Raw genomic sequence first — 16,665 nt, forward strand, 5'->3', positions numbered from 1 at the left:
GAGAGAGAGAGAGAGAGAGAGAAAGAGAGAGACATCTGGATTGGCAGTTTTACGAACGGCACAAAATCCGGATTGTCAAGAACACAACACTGGAAGGGCATGGCAGGCTGAGGGAATTGTGTAAGAATGATTTGAAACTGAGGAAAGACGAAAAATTAGGTAGAGTTGTAAAGAAATACCCTCCTTCCTGACTGTCCTTTAGCCTCCGCACTCTTACCTGCACGGCTTGGAGCTTGTAACACTTAGTAGGTAAGGAAAAGAAAAGAAAAAAAAAAATTAGTTAATCGTTGGAGGGGTAAACAAGCTACTTTACTAACAAAACATTAATACACTCTGTTTTTATCTGTTGGTTCTGCACCAGGTACGTAAATAATGTTTTACTTGTATTTTTATGACATTATTTCATTGAGAGAGAGAGAGAGAGAGAGAGAGAGAGAGAGAGAGAGAGAGATGGGGGCTGGAAAGAGGGACGAGAAGGGTTATGTGGGGCGAGAGAGGAAGAAAGCAGGCCAAAAATTAACATCAAAGGGAATTCTGGCCAATGACAACTGCCGTGAAGATAGAAAAAAAAAAAAAAAAAAGTAACCGCTTTCGTTACTTAGATAGGAAAGCTGAAGCTGCTTCATCAGTTCTGGAGCTGCCTGTACCTGCCTAACACAGCCCTCCACTAAGATTTAAGTCAAAAGTAACTCTAGCTGATGACAAAGTAAAAAAAAAAAAAAAAAACGCTTTTTGTTAGGTGTATAGATAGGAAAACTGCTTCATCAAATGTGGAACTGTCTGTACCTATCTAACTCAGTCGTTCACTCTACCAAACCCTTGACTAACTTTACTTCCAAAGGACTGGTGCAGCACAGGTTAGGTTAGCTACCCCAGTACGTCGTAAGCAATTTCCTCTCTGCTTGACTCACCATATTAAAAGGGTAGCCAGGTAAACCTTCTCCCCTGCCTCCTCACCTCTCCCCACCTGTCCACCTTTCTAACACCTGACAGGTTAGGAAGAACAGCTTCACTATCTAATTATCTGAGGTGTTAGCAATTTGGGTATTATGGAAGTAACCTTAGCCTACTGATTTTGAGACAATGACTTTATTTCTGGGCAAAGTACAATGTCTTTTTAAATGGTGATACATTTGTACATACAATGAAGAGACTAACAGTGTAATTATGTATTAAATGAATCCAAACCTAACCTAATACTCAGATGACAGTGATAATGTTACTTAATTCTCGTAATATCCCTCTTTTATTATTGAAGCTTATCAGTTTTATTGAATTATTTCTGGCTGCTCAGAAAAAAAAAAAATAATAGGGAAGAGTGTCTAGCATGAACTGAATTAATTTAAATCTAACCTAACCCTAGATGAAGATGGTAATGTGCCTTCAATATTATTATTATTATTATTATTATTATTTGAACTTATTAATTTTTTTATTTTATTAATTTGTCTGCTCGGAAAAAGAATTGGATAGGGAAGAGTGTCTACCACGACCGAATGAATATAAACCTAATCCAACCTTTGGATGAAGACACTAATGTTACTTCACTATTTATCTCTCATTATTTAAGCTTATCAATTTTATTTTATTTATTTCTGTCTGCTTGAAAAAAAAGAGTTGGATAGGGAAGAGTGTCTAACATGGTATAGCCTTTGCAGTCATGTGGTCAGCGCCAATACAATAGGTAGTTTCAAGAGAGGGTTAGATGATTATATGGATAGGGAAGACAGGTGGTATTAGAAAGGTTGGCAAGGGTGGGGAGTTCATGATTAGTACAAGAAGCCTTTTTCAGTTGCCCTTCTTATGTTTTTATGGAAGTCAGCTTAGTTGAGATATTCTGATATCTTTCCCTCTATTACTGTATTTTGTGAAAGTCAGCCATTACTCAGCCCTTTTTATGATTGTAAGCCTATTGGTCAGCTTCCTTGATAGGCATTCACTTGAAAAGTAAAGAAAAATAAATGATAATACATACATATGTACAAAAAAAGGGTGATGGCCAAGACAAGGCACACACTTTCACACTGACACTCATTCACACACTCTCTCAGCCCCTTAACCCTCCATGGAGAAGAGAACGTATTCCTGCCCTCACTTTGTGGGGATCAGCCACACAACTTGGACAAAGGCTAATAATAAAAATAATAATAATAATAATAATAATAATAATAGCAGTAGCAGTAGTAGTAGTAGTAGTAGTACTAGTAGTGGTAGTAATAATAATAGTAATATATAATAATAATAAATGATTATTATATGTAATAATAACAATAATAAAACCCCCAAGGAATGGGCAGAAAAGTAATAATAATAATAATAATAATAATAATAATAATAATAATAATAATGATAATAATAATAATAGTAATAATGATCAATAGAACACATGACTGTAAATAAATAAATAAATAATAGAATAAATCAATAACAAAAATACAATAAATAAAAAAAATAGTGGCATAAATCAGTAACAAAAAAAAACAGCCAACAGGAATGTACAAGCAGAAGACAAGCATGGCCAGCATTGTGACCACTGAGCAGCAGTTGAGACTGTCATGAACCAAGACCTCCCTGTAACAACAATAAACCTCCCCAGGCACCTAAATGGCTGAGGGGCTGCGGCGACAAGTATTGTCCGTCTACCGCCACATCTTGCGTGTCGGGCGGCGGTGGGAGGCCCTGGAGCCGGCACACACCCAGGAGGAGCGGCAGTACATCTTGGCGGAGGCGCGCACTCTTTTCCGAGCTAACCAGCACCTCACGGATTCCGCCACCATCAGGGAGTGTCTGGTGGAGGCTGAGTCACGGCTTGAGATTGGTGAGTAGGTGGGTGGGTGTGGGGCTTGTGGCTTTGGATGAGGTGTAGTGGTGTTCCCTGGTGATTGGGCCTTGTATGTGTCTCTTGCTGTTACGGAGTTGGTGGGAATGTAGAGGCATTGCTGGTGAGTGGGCAGTGTGTCTTGTGGCTTTGTTGCTGAGTGGGTGGGTGTGTAGAGGTATTGCTGGTGAGTGGGCAGTGTCTTGTGGCTTTATTGAGTGGCTGGGAGTGCAATGCTGTTCCCAGTGAGCTGTGTCTGTGGGTCTTCTAAAAAGTTTCTATATAGACTTACATCCTCACAATCTAGGCAGTAAAATTGAGATCAGCATGAAATATTGCAACAAGACTCTTAATGAAGCAGAGGTAGTGAGCTAACCCTCCCTAACACCCCTCCTTTCCCCTGGCAGCCCTGCACTACCGGACGCCCTTCCCTCGTCCCGTCAACATGCCACCCCTCACCATTACCAAGTCCTGGGGCAAGAGGAACCTCCAGCGACAAAGACGTGCCCGTCCTGTCTATGTTAAGTCTCTGGACACTGAGCCAACTTAGAATGTGGGGTATCTTTATTGTTTATTGTTATTGTTTGCGTGGAAGACTTCAAACTGCATAATAGACCAAAGTAGAGAGTGTAGATAGACATGAATGAATGCTTTTTTTTTATGCATCTTCCAGTGAAAAGTTTCGAGGACTCTACGGAGACTTGAGCCGAGGAGGTTTTGAGATTTTTGCCTCGTATTTACATCTCGAGTGTGTTTATGTTCCTTCTTGTGGATGCTTATAAAGATTTCATGCATTGTCTCTAGTGCTGTTAATTGTTTTGTATTGCAGTGAAAGAGTGGAGGTGAGAGGCAGGTAAGAACAGGTGTATAGTGTAGTAAAGACAGGTGTATAGTGTCAAGGTGAGAGGCAGGTAACAGTTGTATAGTGGTAAGGTGTGAGAGGCAAGTAGGAGGTGGTGTATAGTGAAGTGAAGGCAGGTGTACAGTGAAAGTGTGAAAAGCAGGTGTATAGTGAATGAAGGCAGGTGTGTATAGTAGTGAAGTTTGAGAGGCATGAGTGAAGTGTGTAGTGGCAAGGCATGAGAGGCAAGTGGTGGTGGTGATGGTAGTGTCACGTATTGAATAGTGTATATAAGTAAGTTATGAGGGGCAGGTATGAGGTGATGGTGGTGGTGATAGTGGTGTCATGTATAGAATGGTGAGAAGTGCTTATCTTTGTACACTGAATGCCTCTTCATATGAGTGACTGGGGAGTTAAGTGTACTTCATAGTAAATAAAGATGTATATATTTTGATCTGTTGTTTTTTTTCTCTCTCTGTCTCTCTCTCTTGCATTTGTACTATTGGGGAAACTCTAACTTGGTGTAAGAAATGGTATAAGAAGTGCATGAAAAGAAGAAAAAGAAAAACCTTAACTATTTTGACAGTATGGAAAATTATTAATCATCAGGTGGAAAAATTAATTTACACAGTTTTGCTTTTCATCACTCAAGCATATACAAGGTTAGAGTTTTCTCATTAGTATGTAAAAAAAAAAAAGTGTTATACAAAAGTGAAAAAAAGAAAATCATTCATCAACTTTATTAACTTACAAAAAAATCTACAAAAAAACAACCCACTTTAATATTTCCTTCCCCTCTTTCCCCTCATATTCCCACCACCTCTCTTAGCCCCTCCCCTTGACCTCTTGAACCCCACTCCCCCCATCTTCTTGGCCCCTGCCCCTCCCCCCATCTTCTTGGCCCCTGCCCCTCCCCCTCTCCTGGGCCCCATCCCCTGCCCCTTCCCTCCCCCTCTCCTCGGGCCCGTCCTCTTGCCCCGCCAGTTCTGTTCCTTCATCTTCCGGTCCCTCTCCACCTCCCATGTGAGCTGCTTGGCATCTGCGGAAGAAACAGGTGAGGATGAGTGGTAGGAGGTGGAGGAGCAGGAGGTGGAGAAAGAAGTGGTGATTTGTTTCATGAATAATAATAATAATAATAATAATAATAATAATAATAATAATAATAATAATAATAATAATAATGACAATAATAATAAAGTGATTATAAAAAACAACAGGAAAGAGATGAGTAATAAAAAACAGTAACTAATCTAGAAATGCTAATTTTTCACAATAAAATTATAACTACAAAATATAATAAAAATACAACACAGTAATTAATAAATAATAAAAAAAAAGATAAATAAATAGATCATGAAAATTCATACATAGGAGAATTCTTATACCACGAAAGTGACACAAGTGAAGGTTAGAAGAGAAAGAAAATCTAAAATACCTGTGTTAGTGATTTTAATTGTATTATAAGAAAGAGACGAGGAGAAAGGCAATAGAAATATGAGAGAAATGAGAATAAAAGAGAGCACTCACATTCTCCTCTTTGTTTCTTAATGAAAAAAAAAGGAAAAAAGAAAAAAAAACAATAATAATAATAAATAGATAAAAATAACAATGACAAATATGAGAACAAATGAGGGAGAAACATGGCACTTCTGAACAACAGCAATAACAACAACAACAAAGAAGATGAACAACAATAACAAGAATACCACCACCACCACAACCACCACCAACAACAATCATGGCAATTTTGAACAACAAAATAACAACAACAATCATGGTAATTCCGAACAAAATAACTACTACAACACCACCAAAACACAAAAGAACAACAACACCACTAACAACAACCAAGGCAATTCTGAACAACACAACAACAAAACCAAGAAGACCATCATCACCAAAACCAAAAAGAAAACAACAACAACAACAACAACCACCACCACCATCACCACCACCAGCAAGACTCACGTGCACGGTCCCTGTTGGCCAGTGCCTGGGAGGTGCCACTGCCAGGGTCACCAGCACCCTCGTTCTCCTCCAGCAGGTGTGCAAAGCTCTCCGCGCTGGCAAACATGGCCCCCAGACCCTCCTTGTCCCCGTCACCCTCCTCCGCCCAGCGCTGCTTCTGCTTCTTGCCTTTCTTCCCCTGAGGCACACAATGTATTAGGCATGATTATTATTTACTGAGCTACTTGACTTTATTTACTGCTTTACTCATTATTACTTACTCATCTATTTAACATTTTTTATTTACTGGTCTACTAAGCATTATTATTTACTGATCTACTCAACATAATCATTATTTACTGATATACTTGCCATTATTATCTCCCAATCTACTCAATCTAACCTACTCTGCCTAACCTAACTCTACTCCTTATGGTCTCATTGTGAAGGGGCAGGGATAGACCAGTATGTGCTTTGGGGCCTTGCTGTGGGTATGTGTGGCCAGGTGTGCTGTGCCTAAGCTCCTGTGATGTAGTAGAGTGGTCCACGAGACTGTCCCTTATACTGGGGCTGATGGGGCTGAGAGTGTGAATGGTGTGTGTGTGTGTGTGTGTGTGTGTGGTGCCTTGTCTGCGCTGCCCTGTGTGGGATTGCTGGACTGGTGTATAGATAGATAGACAGATGGATAGATAGACTATTTTTATGTTCTTTACCTATAAAACTAGTAAAGATTTTCACTGCTTTGTTTGAAGATTAATGCAGGTCCTTCCTTACATCTAATACTTGGCTAATACATAATGTGCTTTTATTTAATAGTCTTCCCTCTGATGGTGTTGTTTATACATGCATACACACATATTGTCATCCATGGCCTTTGATTTCAGAGCAGAGATGTTGGTTTGAAGGAAAGGCTGGGTGAGTTTATGCATGAAGATGACATGAGTAAGATTTAGTGAGAGATGATGAAGCTTTGGTGAGAGATGAGTAAATATGAGTAAGTTTTGGTGACTGATGAGTAAGTTTTGGTGACTGATGAGTAAGTTTTGGTGACTGATGAGTAAGTTTTGGTGACTGATGAGTAAGTTTTGGTGACTGATGAGTAAGTTTTGGTGGCTGATGAGTAAGTTTTGGTGGCTGATGAGTAAGTTTTGTTGACTGATGAGTAAGTTTTGGTGGCTGATGAGTAAGTTTTGGTAACTGATGAGTAAGTTTTGGTGGCTGATGAGTAAGTTTTGGTGGCTGATGAGTAAGTTTTGGTGGCTGATGAGTAAGTCTTGATGGCTGATGAGTAAGTCTTGATGGTAAGTGACAGTATGTTTTGAGCACCCCATAGCTGTCTAGTGTGGTCAGCTTGTCTTCAGCACCCCTCCCAACAACCCAGCCTCCCAGCCCCTTCAGCCCCCTCAACTCCTCCTAGTCCCCTTCAGCCCCTCCTAGCCACCTCAGCCCCTCACACTCACCACTACTGTATTCCCCTTCATCTTCTTCTTGGGCGGCCCCTCCTCGAATTCATCATCTGGAAAATAAATAAATATATAAATAAATATAAATGAAAAGGAAATAATTAAGATCTCAACTTGACATTCTCTCTCTCTCTCTCTCTCTCTCTCTCTCTCTCCAGAAAATAAATAATGAAAAATAGAAAACAAGAAATAATGAAAACAACTTTCTCTCTCTCTCTCTCTCTCTCTCTCTCCTTACCTGAAAATGCTGCAGTTTCTTCATCAAAGCCGAAGTCATCATCATCACCACTACCACCACCACCAAAACCATCATCATCACCATCTCCTCCAAAGTCCATTTCATCACCATCGCCTTCACCATCACTCCCAAAGCCCCCCTCAAAGTCATCATCATCAGCATTGTCATCACCATCATCATTGTTGTCGCCTTCACCTTCATTATCCTTGCCTTTCCGACCTGCAGTTGATGGTTTAGAGAAAAAGAGAAAGGGTAGTTAGTGATGGGTACTACTACTACTACTACTACTACTACTACTACTACTACTACTACTACTGATACTAATACCTGTTCAAATACTCCTCCTCCTCCTACCACTACTACTACTACTACTACTGTACTACCAATGCAAGTACTCCACCTCCTCCTCCTTTCACTACTACTACTACTACTACTACTATTATACTACCAATGCAAGTACTCCACCTCCTCCTTTTACTACTACTACTACTAGTACTATTATACTACCAATGCAAGTACTCCACCTCCTCCTATTACTACTACTACTATTGATACTAATACCTGTTTAAATACTCCTCTTCCTTTCTCCTCCTCCTCCTACTACTACTACTACTACAACTACTACTACTACTACTACTACTACTACTACTACTGCCACCATACTACCAATGCAAGTACTCCACCTCCTCCTCCTATTACTACTACTACTACTACTACTACTACTACTACTACTAATTTATATCACTAAAAAAATAATAATGGTGCTGCTGTTACTACTACTACTACTATAACTACAACTAACAATAATGATAAGAATACTAAAATACAACAATAACAAAAATAACAAATAACAAATAAACACCACAACACCACAACACCACCACCACCACCACCACCTCACCTTTCCTACCACCTCTGGGTTTCGCTCCAGCTGCAAAATCCATCTCCTCATCCACGTCACCACCACCACCACTACCATCCGCCTGGCCAAGGAAGGTGTCAAATTCGTCGTCATCCACTGAATCATCGCTGTCACTCTCCGCCTCACCCGCTACACCCTTCCTTGCCACCCCTGCCTTGAACTGAGTGAAGTACCTGTGGGTGGATGAAGGGGTGGATGGGTCTGAGGGTGGGAAGAGTAAATGAGGTTAAATATTCTCTCTCTCTCTCTGAAGGGACATGTGTGAGGGAGAAGAAGAGTAAATTTGATTAACTATTCTCTCTCTCTCTCTCTCTCTCGTTTTCTAGATCATCGCTACTTTCTCATCCTCTTCATCTTTTAGGGTTAATCTCCCCCTCTCTCTCAGTATCACAGCCTCTTCCTCCAGTTACACAACCTCTTCCACCTCCTCCTCCTCTATCTCCTCTTCAGACTCTATCTCACAACCTCTTCCTCCTCATTCTCCCCTTACTCTATCTCTTCCCCTTCCTTCTCTTCCTCTTTCTCCTCTAACTATCTCACAACCTCTTCCTCCTCCTCCTCTTACTCTGTCTCTTTCTCTTCTTCCCCTCTTCTAATTCCACCTCTACAAGATCTTCTCCTCCTCCTCCAGTTACACAACCTCTTCCTCCTTCTCTTCCCCAACATCACCTACTTCCACTATCATCACCACCACCCTCACCTGTGGAAGAACACCTCATCCTCAGGCACTTGGTGGGGCTCCAGGGCACTGAACTCCTCAGTGTTCACGGCAATGCCACGAACCCCCTGCGGCACGTACTGGTTGCGGCGCCCCAGCACGTCCCCACCCGCACCTAGGGGAGGCAATGGGGTATGGGGATTGTATGGGTATGGTTTGGTATTGGGTTGTGTTATTGTTTTGGTATCTCTAGTGGAAGTTATTGGGTTTTCAAGGGTATTTTTGTGGTTATAGTGAAGTTGGAAGGATCTAGCAGAGCTTGTTAGGGTTTTCAAAGGTGTTTTTGTGGTTATGTTTTTAGTTTGACAAGAATTTTACACTTTTAACAGGTTCAAGAGAAAGCTGTTGGGATGTTCAAGGATGTTTCTCTCTCTCTCTCTCTTCCCCCCCAACATTCTTCACAACCACCATTCAAGCACATACCACCACCACACTATACCACTCCCACCCACAACCCCACAACATCCTCCACCACACACAACCCCCCATACCCCCACCTTCCACCCCAACACCATCCCCCCCACTCACTATCTTTCCCCATGCTGGCCATCTTCTTGGGGTTACGGTAGACAAATCTATCAAGGAACCTGATGAGGGTGAAGTCCTGGAGTGGGTCACCAGAGTACTCCACCGGTTGCCCCTCCAACACCCGGCTGGCAAACACTGCGACGGAGGGGTGGAAGTGTGCCTGTGGAGTGCAAGAGGGGTGATGGGTGAGAGGATAAGGTAGTGAGAGGGGTGAGGGGTGAAACAGGGGGTTTTGAAATGGGGAGGAGTGAGAGAAAATGGTGTTTTTGAAAGGGATGAGGTGATAGAATGGGAGTTTTGAAAGGGTGAAAGGGTAGAAAAGGGATATTTTGAAAGGGGAGGGGTGAGAGGAAAGGGTATTGAAAGGGTGATGGGTAAGAGATGATGAAAGGGAAATTTTGAAGTGAAAGGGAGTTTTGAAGGGGTGAAGGAGTAGAAAAGGGGAAGTTTTAAAGGGGAGAGGGGTGATGGAGGGGAATTTTAAAGGGGGAAGAGAATGTAAGGGGTGAGAGAAAGGGAAAGGAAGAGTAGATGAAAGGAAGAAGAAAAGTTTCTATAGTTTTCCACTTCTTTCTCTCTCTCTCTGTCTCTCTTTTATATCTCACCAAAGCCTTCTTAAACAAAATCTCTCCCATTGAAATAAAATAAAATAAAATAAATAAATAAATAAATAAATAAATAAATAAATAAATGAATAAATAAAAAACCCCACTAAAACAAAGAACAAAAAAAAAATAAAAATAAAAACCACACAAAAAAAATAATAATAAAGAGAAACAAGACTTAAATATTTATCATTAACCTTCAAATCAACAATAAACATAATTTTTCTCACCAACAAACAACTAAACAACAATAACTATGGAAATAAAACACACACACACAAACACACACACTCTTCAATACACCTCTATCCCCCCATTCTCTCTCTCTCTCTCTCTCTCTCTCTCTCTCTCACCTTGAGGTACCCCAGTTCCCACAAAGAGGAGTACTGGGCACCACAGTAGAGGGGGTTCCTGTGGTGGGGGTCGTACTGCACCCTGTGACTCACCCCCCCACCCCCTACACCACCAGGGTTCAAGAGGTGGTGCCAGGAGGATGTAGTGGTGAAGGCTGGCTTGGTGTCCTCTGTGGTGGTGACGGTGGTGGTGTTTAAATCATCATCACCTTTTTCCTTCTTGATTTCAATGATGTCGCTGTTTTTGTCATCTTCCTCGTCCATCTGTTCTTGTTTCACGTCCGTTTCATCATCCTTCACGTCCTCTTCCTTCACCCTCATCACTTCCTTCTCCTCACTCCCTTCCTCTTCCTTATCCAAATCACCTTCCTTTATATCTTCCTCTCCCTCATCATCCAAGTCTTCATTCTCATCCAAATCACTTTCCTTCACATCCTCATCCTCCACATCAGGGAACACCTCAAGGTCGTCCTCCAGCTCGCCAGGGCCAGAGGGGGGGGCACGGAGGAGGGTGGAGAGGGAGTGTGCCAGGGACGGCCTCTCTTTCACCACCTCTGAGACCAGGTACAGCACCCCACAGGCCACGGCAGGCCCCTGGTACTGGCTCACCTGGGGGAAGACGAGGAGGAACGATGGTAGTGAAGGGTGTAGTGGTGATGGTAATGAATAGTGGTGTAGAAATAGTGTAGAAGAACGAAAAGAACAACAACACCAACAAAAACATCAAAAGGAAAAAGAAGAAAACAGAAAATATATATGAAATGGATGGAAAGGAAAGGGTAAGAAGAAGGAGGAGGATGTAAAGGAGAGAATAAAGAAAATATAGATGTTGATGAAGAGAAGCAAAAGGAGGAAGAGATGATGAGCAAAGAGAAAAAAGGAAAAAAATATGATTTATATATGTATGTATGTATGTATGTATATTGAAGAATGAAGTAGAATGATGATAATATAAGGATAGTGATGTAGAAAGATGGTTGTATAGAGGAAGAATGATGAAAAATGATGATAGTGATGTAGAAGAGTGATATGGAATGATGATACTAAGGGAGAATAATGTGGAATTACAAAAATGTAGAGGAAGAATGAAGAAGGAAGATGATAATGTAGAGGAAAAGTGTAGGAGAATAATAACTACAAAGAGGAACAGTGGGTGTGGAATGACGATAAAGCAAGAATGAAGTAGAATGACGCCACAACAGAGTGACACAGAACAGGTGGCAGAGTGAGCAGAAAGGAAGCATTCAACTGTCAATGGTCACAACTTCAACCCCTCACCTGCAGATAACCAGCTAACCTAACCACAACCTACAGGAGTCATCACCAATACAACACTCCACCTTCTCTCACCCTATTCTGTCCACCTCTGTAATGCAAGAGTCAACCAGTATTCTCAATCTTTCATCCCTCTCCTGGTAAACACTGAAACTCCCTATGACTTAAACTCTCTCAAGATGGAGGTTTCAAGATGCTCCTCCTGCAGACAGCCGAGCTGCTTCCCACACACCTGCAGAAGTCGCTTGCAAAAGGCCAGGGTGCGGGGATCAGATGTGTCACTGCTGAGGGCCTTGTACACCAGGTTGAGGAAGGCTGTGGTGCCTGCCGCCGTGCCAAACAGAGGGTCCTGCAGGCACCGGTACAACACCTGGTAGAACCTGACAGGGGGAGGAGAGGCTGGTTATGGAGGAGTGATGATGGGGGGGAAGAGAAGGAGACATGATGAGGGGGAGGAGGAGAGATGATGAAGGTGAATAGGAGGGGAGATGATGAGAGTGAAGAGAAGGAGACATGATGAGAATGAAGAAAAGGAGAGATGATGGGGGTGAAGAGGAGAGATGATGAGAGTGAAGAGAAGGAGACATGATGGGAGTGAAGTAAAGGAGAGATGATGAGAGTGAAGAGGAGAGATGATGGGAGTGAAGAGAAGGAGAGACGATGAGAGTGAAGAGGAGAGATGATGAGAGTGAAGAGAGAGATGATGAGAGTGAAGGGCATCCTAAAGTATCAGTGTAATCATACAAAACTTCATTACCTTCAGGGAGAGTCTGTTAAAAGTGCAGAATCCTTGCTAACCTAAGACAAGGGTGTTCTTGTTATTGTAGTGGTGTTAACTGATACGGTAGCACATGGACATTATTGGGATTTTCAAGAGTTTAATAGGGTATAAAGGAAGTTAATAGAGTTTTGGGGGTGTTTTTGTGATTGTCAGGCTGTAGTGAGAGTGATAATAAATGAAGTGGAAGATACAACAGCATGAGTGGCAGGAACAGTGTGAGTGAGAGAGCAGCATGGTGGTACAGTATCAGTGTTCCTTACAAGGGATACTTAATGACCTTTCTTTAGGGACTGGCACCTCAGTGGGCCTTTTTTTCCCATTCCTTTTGTTGCCTCAAGCTAGTGTCCCTCTTACAAACGCACACACACACACACACACACACACACACACACACACACACACACACACACACACACACACACACACACCTATCTGATATCTGTCCCTCGTTGGTGCTGCACAGGACTTGATAGACCAGCTGCAGTGCTTGGGTGGCGATGTTGAAGTTGACCATGTGGCACAGCTTGAAGAGGGTGCCCAACTGCTCCTCCAGTGCTGCGCCCCCCATGCCGGAGTATGGGAAGGCTCGGTTCAGCCCACGCAGCAGTGCCGACATGAGCCTTGTGTCCACCTCCCCCTGTGTGTGTGTGTGAGGCAGGGAGTGAGTAGGTGGGTGTTTTTTTTTTTTTTTTTTTTTTTTTTATGTAGGAAGGAAACTGGCCAAGGGCAACAAAAATCTAATAAAAAAAAATGCCCACTGAAATGCCAGTCCCTAAAAGGGTCAAAGCAGTGGTCAAAAATTGGTGGATAAGTGTCTTGAAACCTCCCTCTTGAAGGAATTCAAGTCATAGGAAGGTGGAAATACAGAAGCAGGCAAGGAGTTCCAGAGTTTACCAGAGAAAGGGATGAATGATTGAGAATACTGGTTAACTCTTGCGTTAGAGAGGTGGACAGAATAGGAGTGAGAGAAAGAAGAAAGTCTTGTGCAGCGAGGCCGCGGAAGGAGGGGAGGCATGCAGTTAGCAAGATCAGAAGAGCAGTTAGCATGAAAATAGCGGTAGAAGACAGCTAGAGATGCAACATTGTGGCGGTGAGAGAGAGGCTGAAGACAGTCAGTTAGAGGAGAGGAGTTGATGAGACGAAAAGCTTTTGATTCCACCCTGTCTAGAACAGCAGTATGAGTGGAACCCCCCCAGACATGTGAAGCATACTCCATACATGGACGGATAAGGCCCTTGTACAGAGTTAGCAGCTGGGGGGGTGAGAAAAACTGGCGGAGACGTCTCAGAACACCTAACTTCATAGAAGCTGTTTTAGCTAGAGATGAGATGTGAAGTTTCCAGTTCAGATTATAAGTAAAGGACAGACCGAGGATGTTCAGTGTAGAAGAGGGGGACAGTTGAGTGTCATTGAAGAAGAGGGGATAGTTGTCTGGAAGATTGTGTCGAGTTGATAGATGGAGGAATTGAGTTTTTGAGGCATTGAACAATACCAAGTTTGCTCTGCCCCAATCAGAAATTTTAGAAAGATCAGAAGTCAGGCGTTCTGTGGCTTCCCTGCGTGATATGTTTACCTCCTGAAGGGTTGGACGTCTATGAAAAGACGTGGAAAAGTGCAGGGTGGTATCATCAGCATAGGAGTGGATAGGACAAGAAGTTTGGTTTAGAAGATCATTAATGAATAATAAGAAGAGAGTGGGTGACAGGACAGAACCCTGAGGAACACCACTGTTAATAGATTTAGGAGAAGAACAGTGACCGTCTACCACAGCAGCAATAGAACGGTCAGAAAGGAAACTTGAGATGAAGTTACAGAGAGAAGGATAGAAACCGTAGGAGGGTAGTTTGGAAATCAAAGCTTTGTGCCAGACTCTATCAAAGGCTTTTGATATGTCCAAGGCAACAGCAAAAGTTTCACCAAAGTCTCTAAAAGAGGATGACCAAGACTCAGTAAGGAAAGCCAGAAGATCACCAGTAGAGCGGCCTTGACGGAACCCATACTGGCGATCAGATAGAAGGTTGTGAAGTGATAGATGTTTAAGAATCTTCCTGTTGAGGATAGATTCAAAAACTTTAGATAAGCAGGAAATTAAAGCAATAGGACGGTAGTTTGAGGGATTAGAGCGGTCACCCTTTTTAGGAACAGGTTGAATGTAGGCAAACTTCCAGCAAGAAGGAAGGGTAGATGTTGACAGACAGAGCTGAAAGAGTTTGACTAGGCAAGGTGCAAGCACGGAGGCACAGTTTCGGAGAACAATAGGAGGGACCCCATCAGGTCCATAAGCCTTCTGAGGGTTTAGGCCAGCGAGGGCATGGAAAACATCATTACGAAGAATTTTAATACGAGGCATGAAGTAGTCAGAGGGTGGAGGAGAGGGAGGAACAAGCCCAGAATCGTCCAAGGTAGAGTTTTTAGCAAAGGTTTGAGCAAAGAGTTCAGCTTTAGAAATAGATGTGATAGCAGTGGTGCCATCTGGTTGAAGTAGAGGAGGGAAAGAAGAAGAAGCAAAGTTATTGGAGATATTTTTGGCTAGATGCCAGAAATCACGAGGGGAGTTAGATCTTGAAAGGTTTTGACATTTTCTGTTAATGAAGGAGTTTTTGGCTAGTTGGAGAACAGACTTGGCATGGTTCCGGGCAGAAATATAAAGTGCGTGAGATTCTGGTGAAGGAAGGCTTAAGTACCTTTTGTGGGCCACCTCTCTATCATGTATAGCACGAGAACAAGCTGTGTTAAACCAAGGTTTAGAAGGTTTAGGACGAGAAAAAGAGTGAGGAATGTACGCCTCCATGCCTGACACTATCACCTCTGTTATGCGCTCAGCACACAAAGACGGGTCTCTGACACGGAAGCAGTAGTCATTCCAAGGAAAATCAGCAAAATACCGCCTCAGGTCCCCCCAACTAGCAGAGGCAAAACGCCAGAGGCACCTTCGCTTAGGGGGATCCTGAGGAGGGATTGGAGTGATAGGACAAGATAAAGATATGAGATTGTGATCGGAGGAGCCCAACGGAGAAGAAAGGGTGACAGCATAAGCAGAAGGATTAGAGGTCAGGAAAAGGTCAAGAATGTTGGGCGTATCTCCAAGACGGTCAGGAATACGAGTAGGGTGTTGCACCAATTGCTCTAGGTCGTGGAGGATAGCAAAGTTGTAGGCTAGTTCACCAGGATGGTCAGTGAAGGGAGAGGAAAGCCAAAGCTGGTGGTGAACATTGAAGTCTCCAAGAATGGAGATCTCTGCAAAAGGGAAGAGGGTCAGAATGTGCTCCACTTTGGAAGTTAAGTAGTCAAAGAATTTCTTATAGTCAGAGGAGTTAGGAGAGAGGTATACAGCACAGATAAATTTAGTATGAGAATGACTCTGTAGTCGTAGCCAGATGGTGGAAAACTCGGAAGATTCAAGAGCGTGGGCACGAGAGCAGGTTAAGTCATTGCGCACATAAACGCAGCATCCAGCTTTGGATCGAAAATGAGGATAGAGAAAGTAGGAGGGAACAGAAAAGGGGCTACTGTCAGTTGCCTCAGACACCTGAGTTTCAGTGAGGAAAAGAAGATGAGGTTTAGAAGAGGAGAGGTGGTGTTCTACAGATTGAAAATTAGATCTTAGACCGCGAATGTTGCAGAAGTTAATGAAGAAAAAGTTGAGGGGGGTGTCAAGACACTTAGGGTCGTCAACGGAAAGGCAGTCCGACCTGGGGACATTTATGGTCCCCTCCCCAGATGGGGACTCCGAGGCTGGTGTAGGAGTCGCCATGATTTTAAAATTTTTTGAGTGAAGGGTGTGTGTGTTATTAGGTGCTTGTAGTTTTGTGTGGAGGAAGAGAGTTGTCTTTAGAGGGCAGGCTGTGACTACCCCCTTGTGTTGTGAGACACAAAGGGAAACGTTCAGTGAGGTCACAGCTGGGTTTAATGATAAGTTCACAGCACCCCCTGAACAGTGCTTTAGACCTCACTGGGAGTAATTATCGTTTCGGCAGGTGTCTACTGGAAAGGAATGAATGAATGAATGAATGAATGAATGAATGAATGAATGAATGAAGGGAAGGGAAGGGAAGGGAAGGGAAAGGAAGGGAAGGGAAGGGAAGGGAAGAGAAGAGAAGAGAAGAGAAGAGAAGGGAAGGAAGGAAGGAAGGAAGGCAAAAGAAAAAATAAGATGAATGCAGAAGGAAGGAAGGA

At 42.7% G+C, this 16,665-nt stretch overlaps 2 protein-coding genes across 6 annotated transcripts in view; one reads left to right on the forward strand and one right to left on the reverse strand.

Moving 5' to 3' along the window:
- On the forward strand, nt 1-4,113 carry LOC135092753 (LYR motif-containing protein 1-like). Of its 5 annotated transcripts, none has more exons than XM_063991430.1 (3): nt 1-120; nt 2,597-2,818; nt 3,226-4,113. In XM_063991430.1, exons 2-3 carry the CDS (start codon nt 2,605-2,607, stop codon nt 3,366-3,368), a joined length of 357 nt encoding a protein of 118 aa, XP_063847500.1. In that variant the 5' UTR covers nt 1-120; nt 2,597-2,604; the 3' UTR covers nt 3,369-4,113. The 5 variants fall into 5 exon arrangements, with proteins under 5 accessions (XP_063847500.1, XP_063847499.1, XP_063847498.1 ...); XM_063991429.1 differs by having other exon boundaries at nt 12-159; XM_063991428.1 differs by having other exon boundaries at nt 66-249; nt 2,485-2,818.
- Nucleotides 4,114-4,423: 310 nt separating this feature from the next.
- Nucleotides 4,424-16,665, reverse strand: part of LOC135092751 (CCAAT/enhancer-binding protein zeta-like) — a 19,855-nt gene continuing 7,613 nt past the window's right edge. The window contains exons 8-17 of the mRNA XM_063991421.1: nt 12,918-13,126; nt 11,941-12,088; nt 10,434-11,042; nt 9,476-9,635; nt 8,930-9,062; nt 8,209-8,402; nt 7,308-7,526; nt 7,067-7,122; nt 5,628-5,805; nt 4,424-4,698 (exon numbers count right to left, since the gene is read on the reverse strand). Of these exons, the coding sequence (XP_063847491.1) occupies nt 4,439-4,698; nt 5,628-5,805; nt 7,067-7,122; nt 7,308-7,526; nt 8,209-8,402; nt 8,930-9,062; nt 9,476-9,635; nt 10,434-11,042; nt 11,941-12,088; nt 12,918-13,126 (2,166 nt within the window). The 3' untranslated portion in view covers nt 4,424-4,438. The remainder of the gene's footprint in view (nt 4,699-5,627; nt 5,806-7,066; nt 7,123-7,307; nt 7,527-8,208; nt 8,403-8,929; nt 9,063-9,475; nt 9,636-10,433; nt 11,043-11,940; nt 12,089-12,917; nt 13,127-16,665) is intronic.

This window comes from Scylla paramamosain, chromosome 40 (genome assembly GCF_035594125.1).
Source record: "Scylla paramamosain isolate STU-SP2022 chromosome 40, ASM3559412v1, whole genome shotgun sequence".
NCBI classification, from domain to species: Eukaryota; Metazoa; Arthropoda; class Malacostraca; order Decapoda; family Portunidae; genus Scylla; species Scylla paramamosain.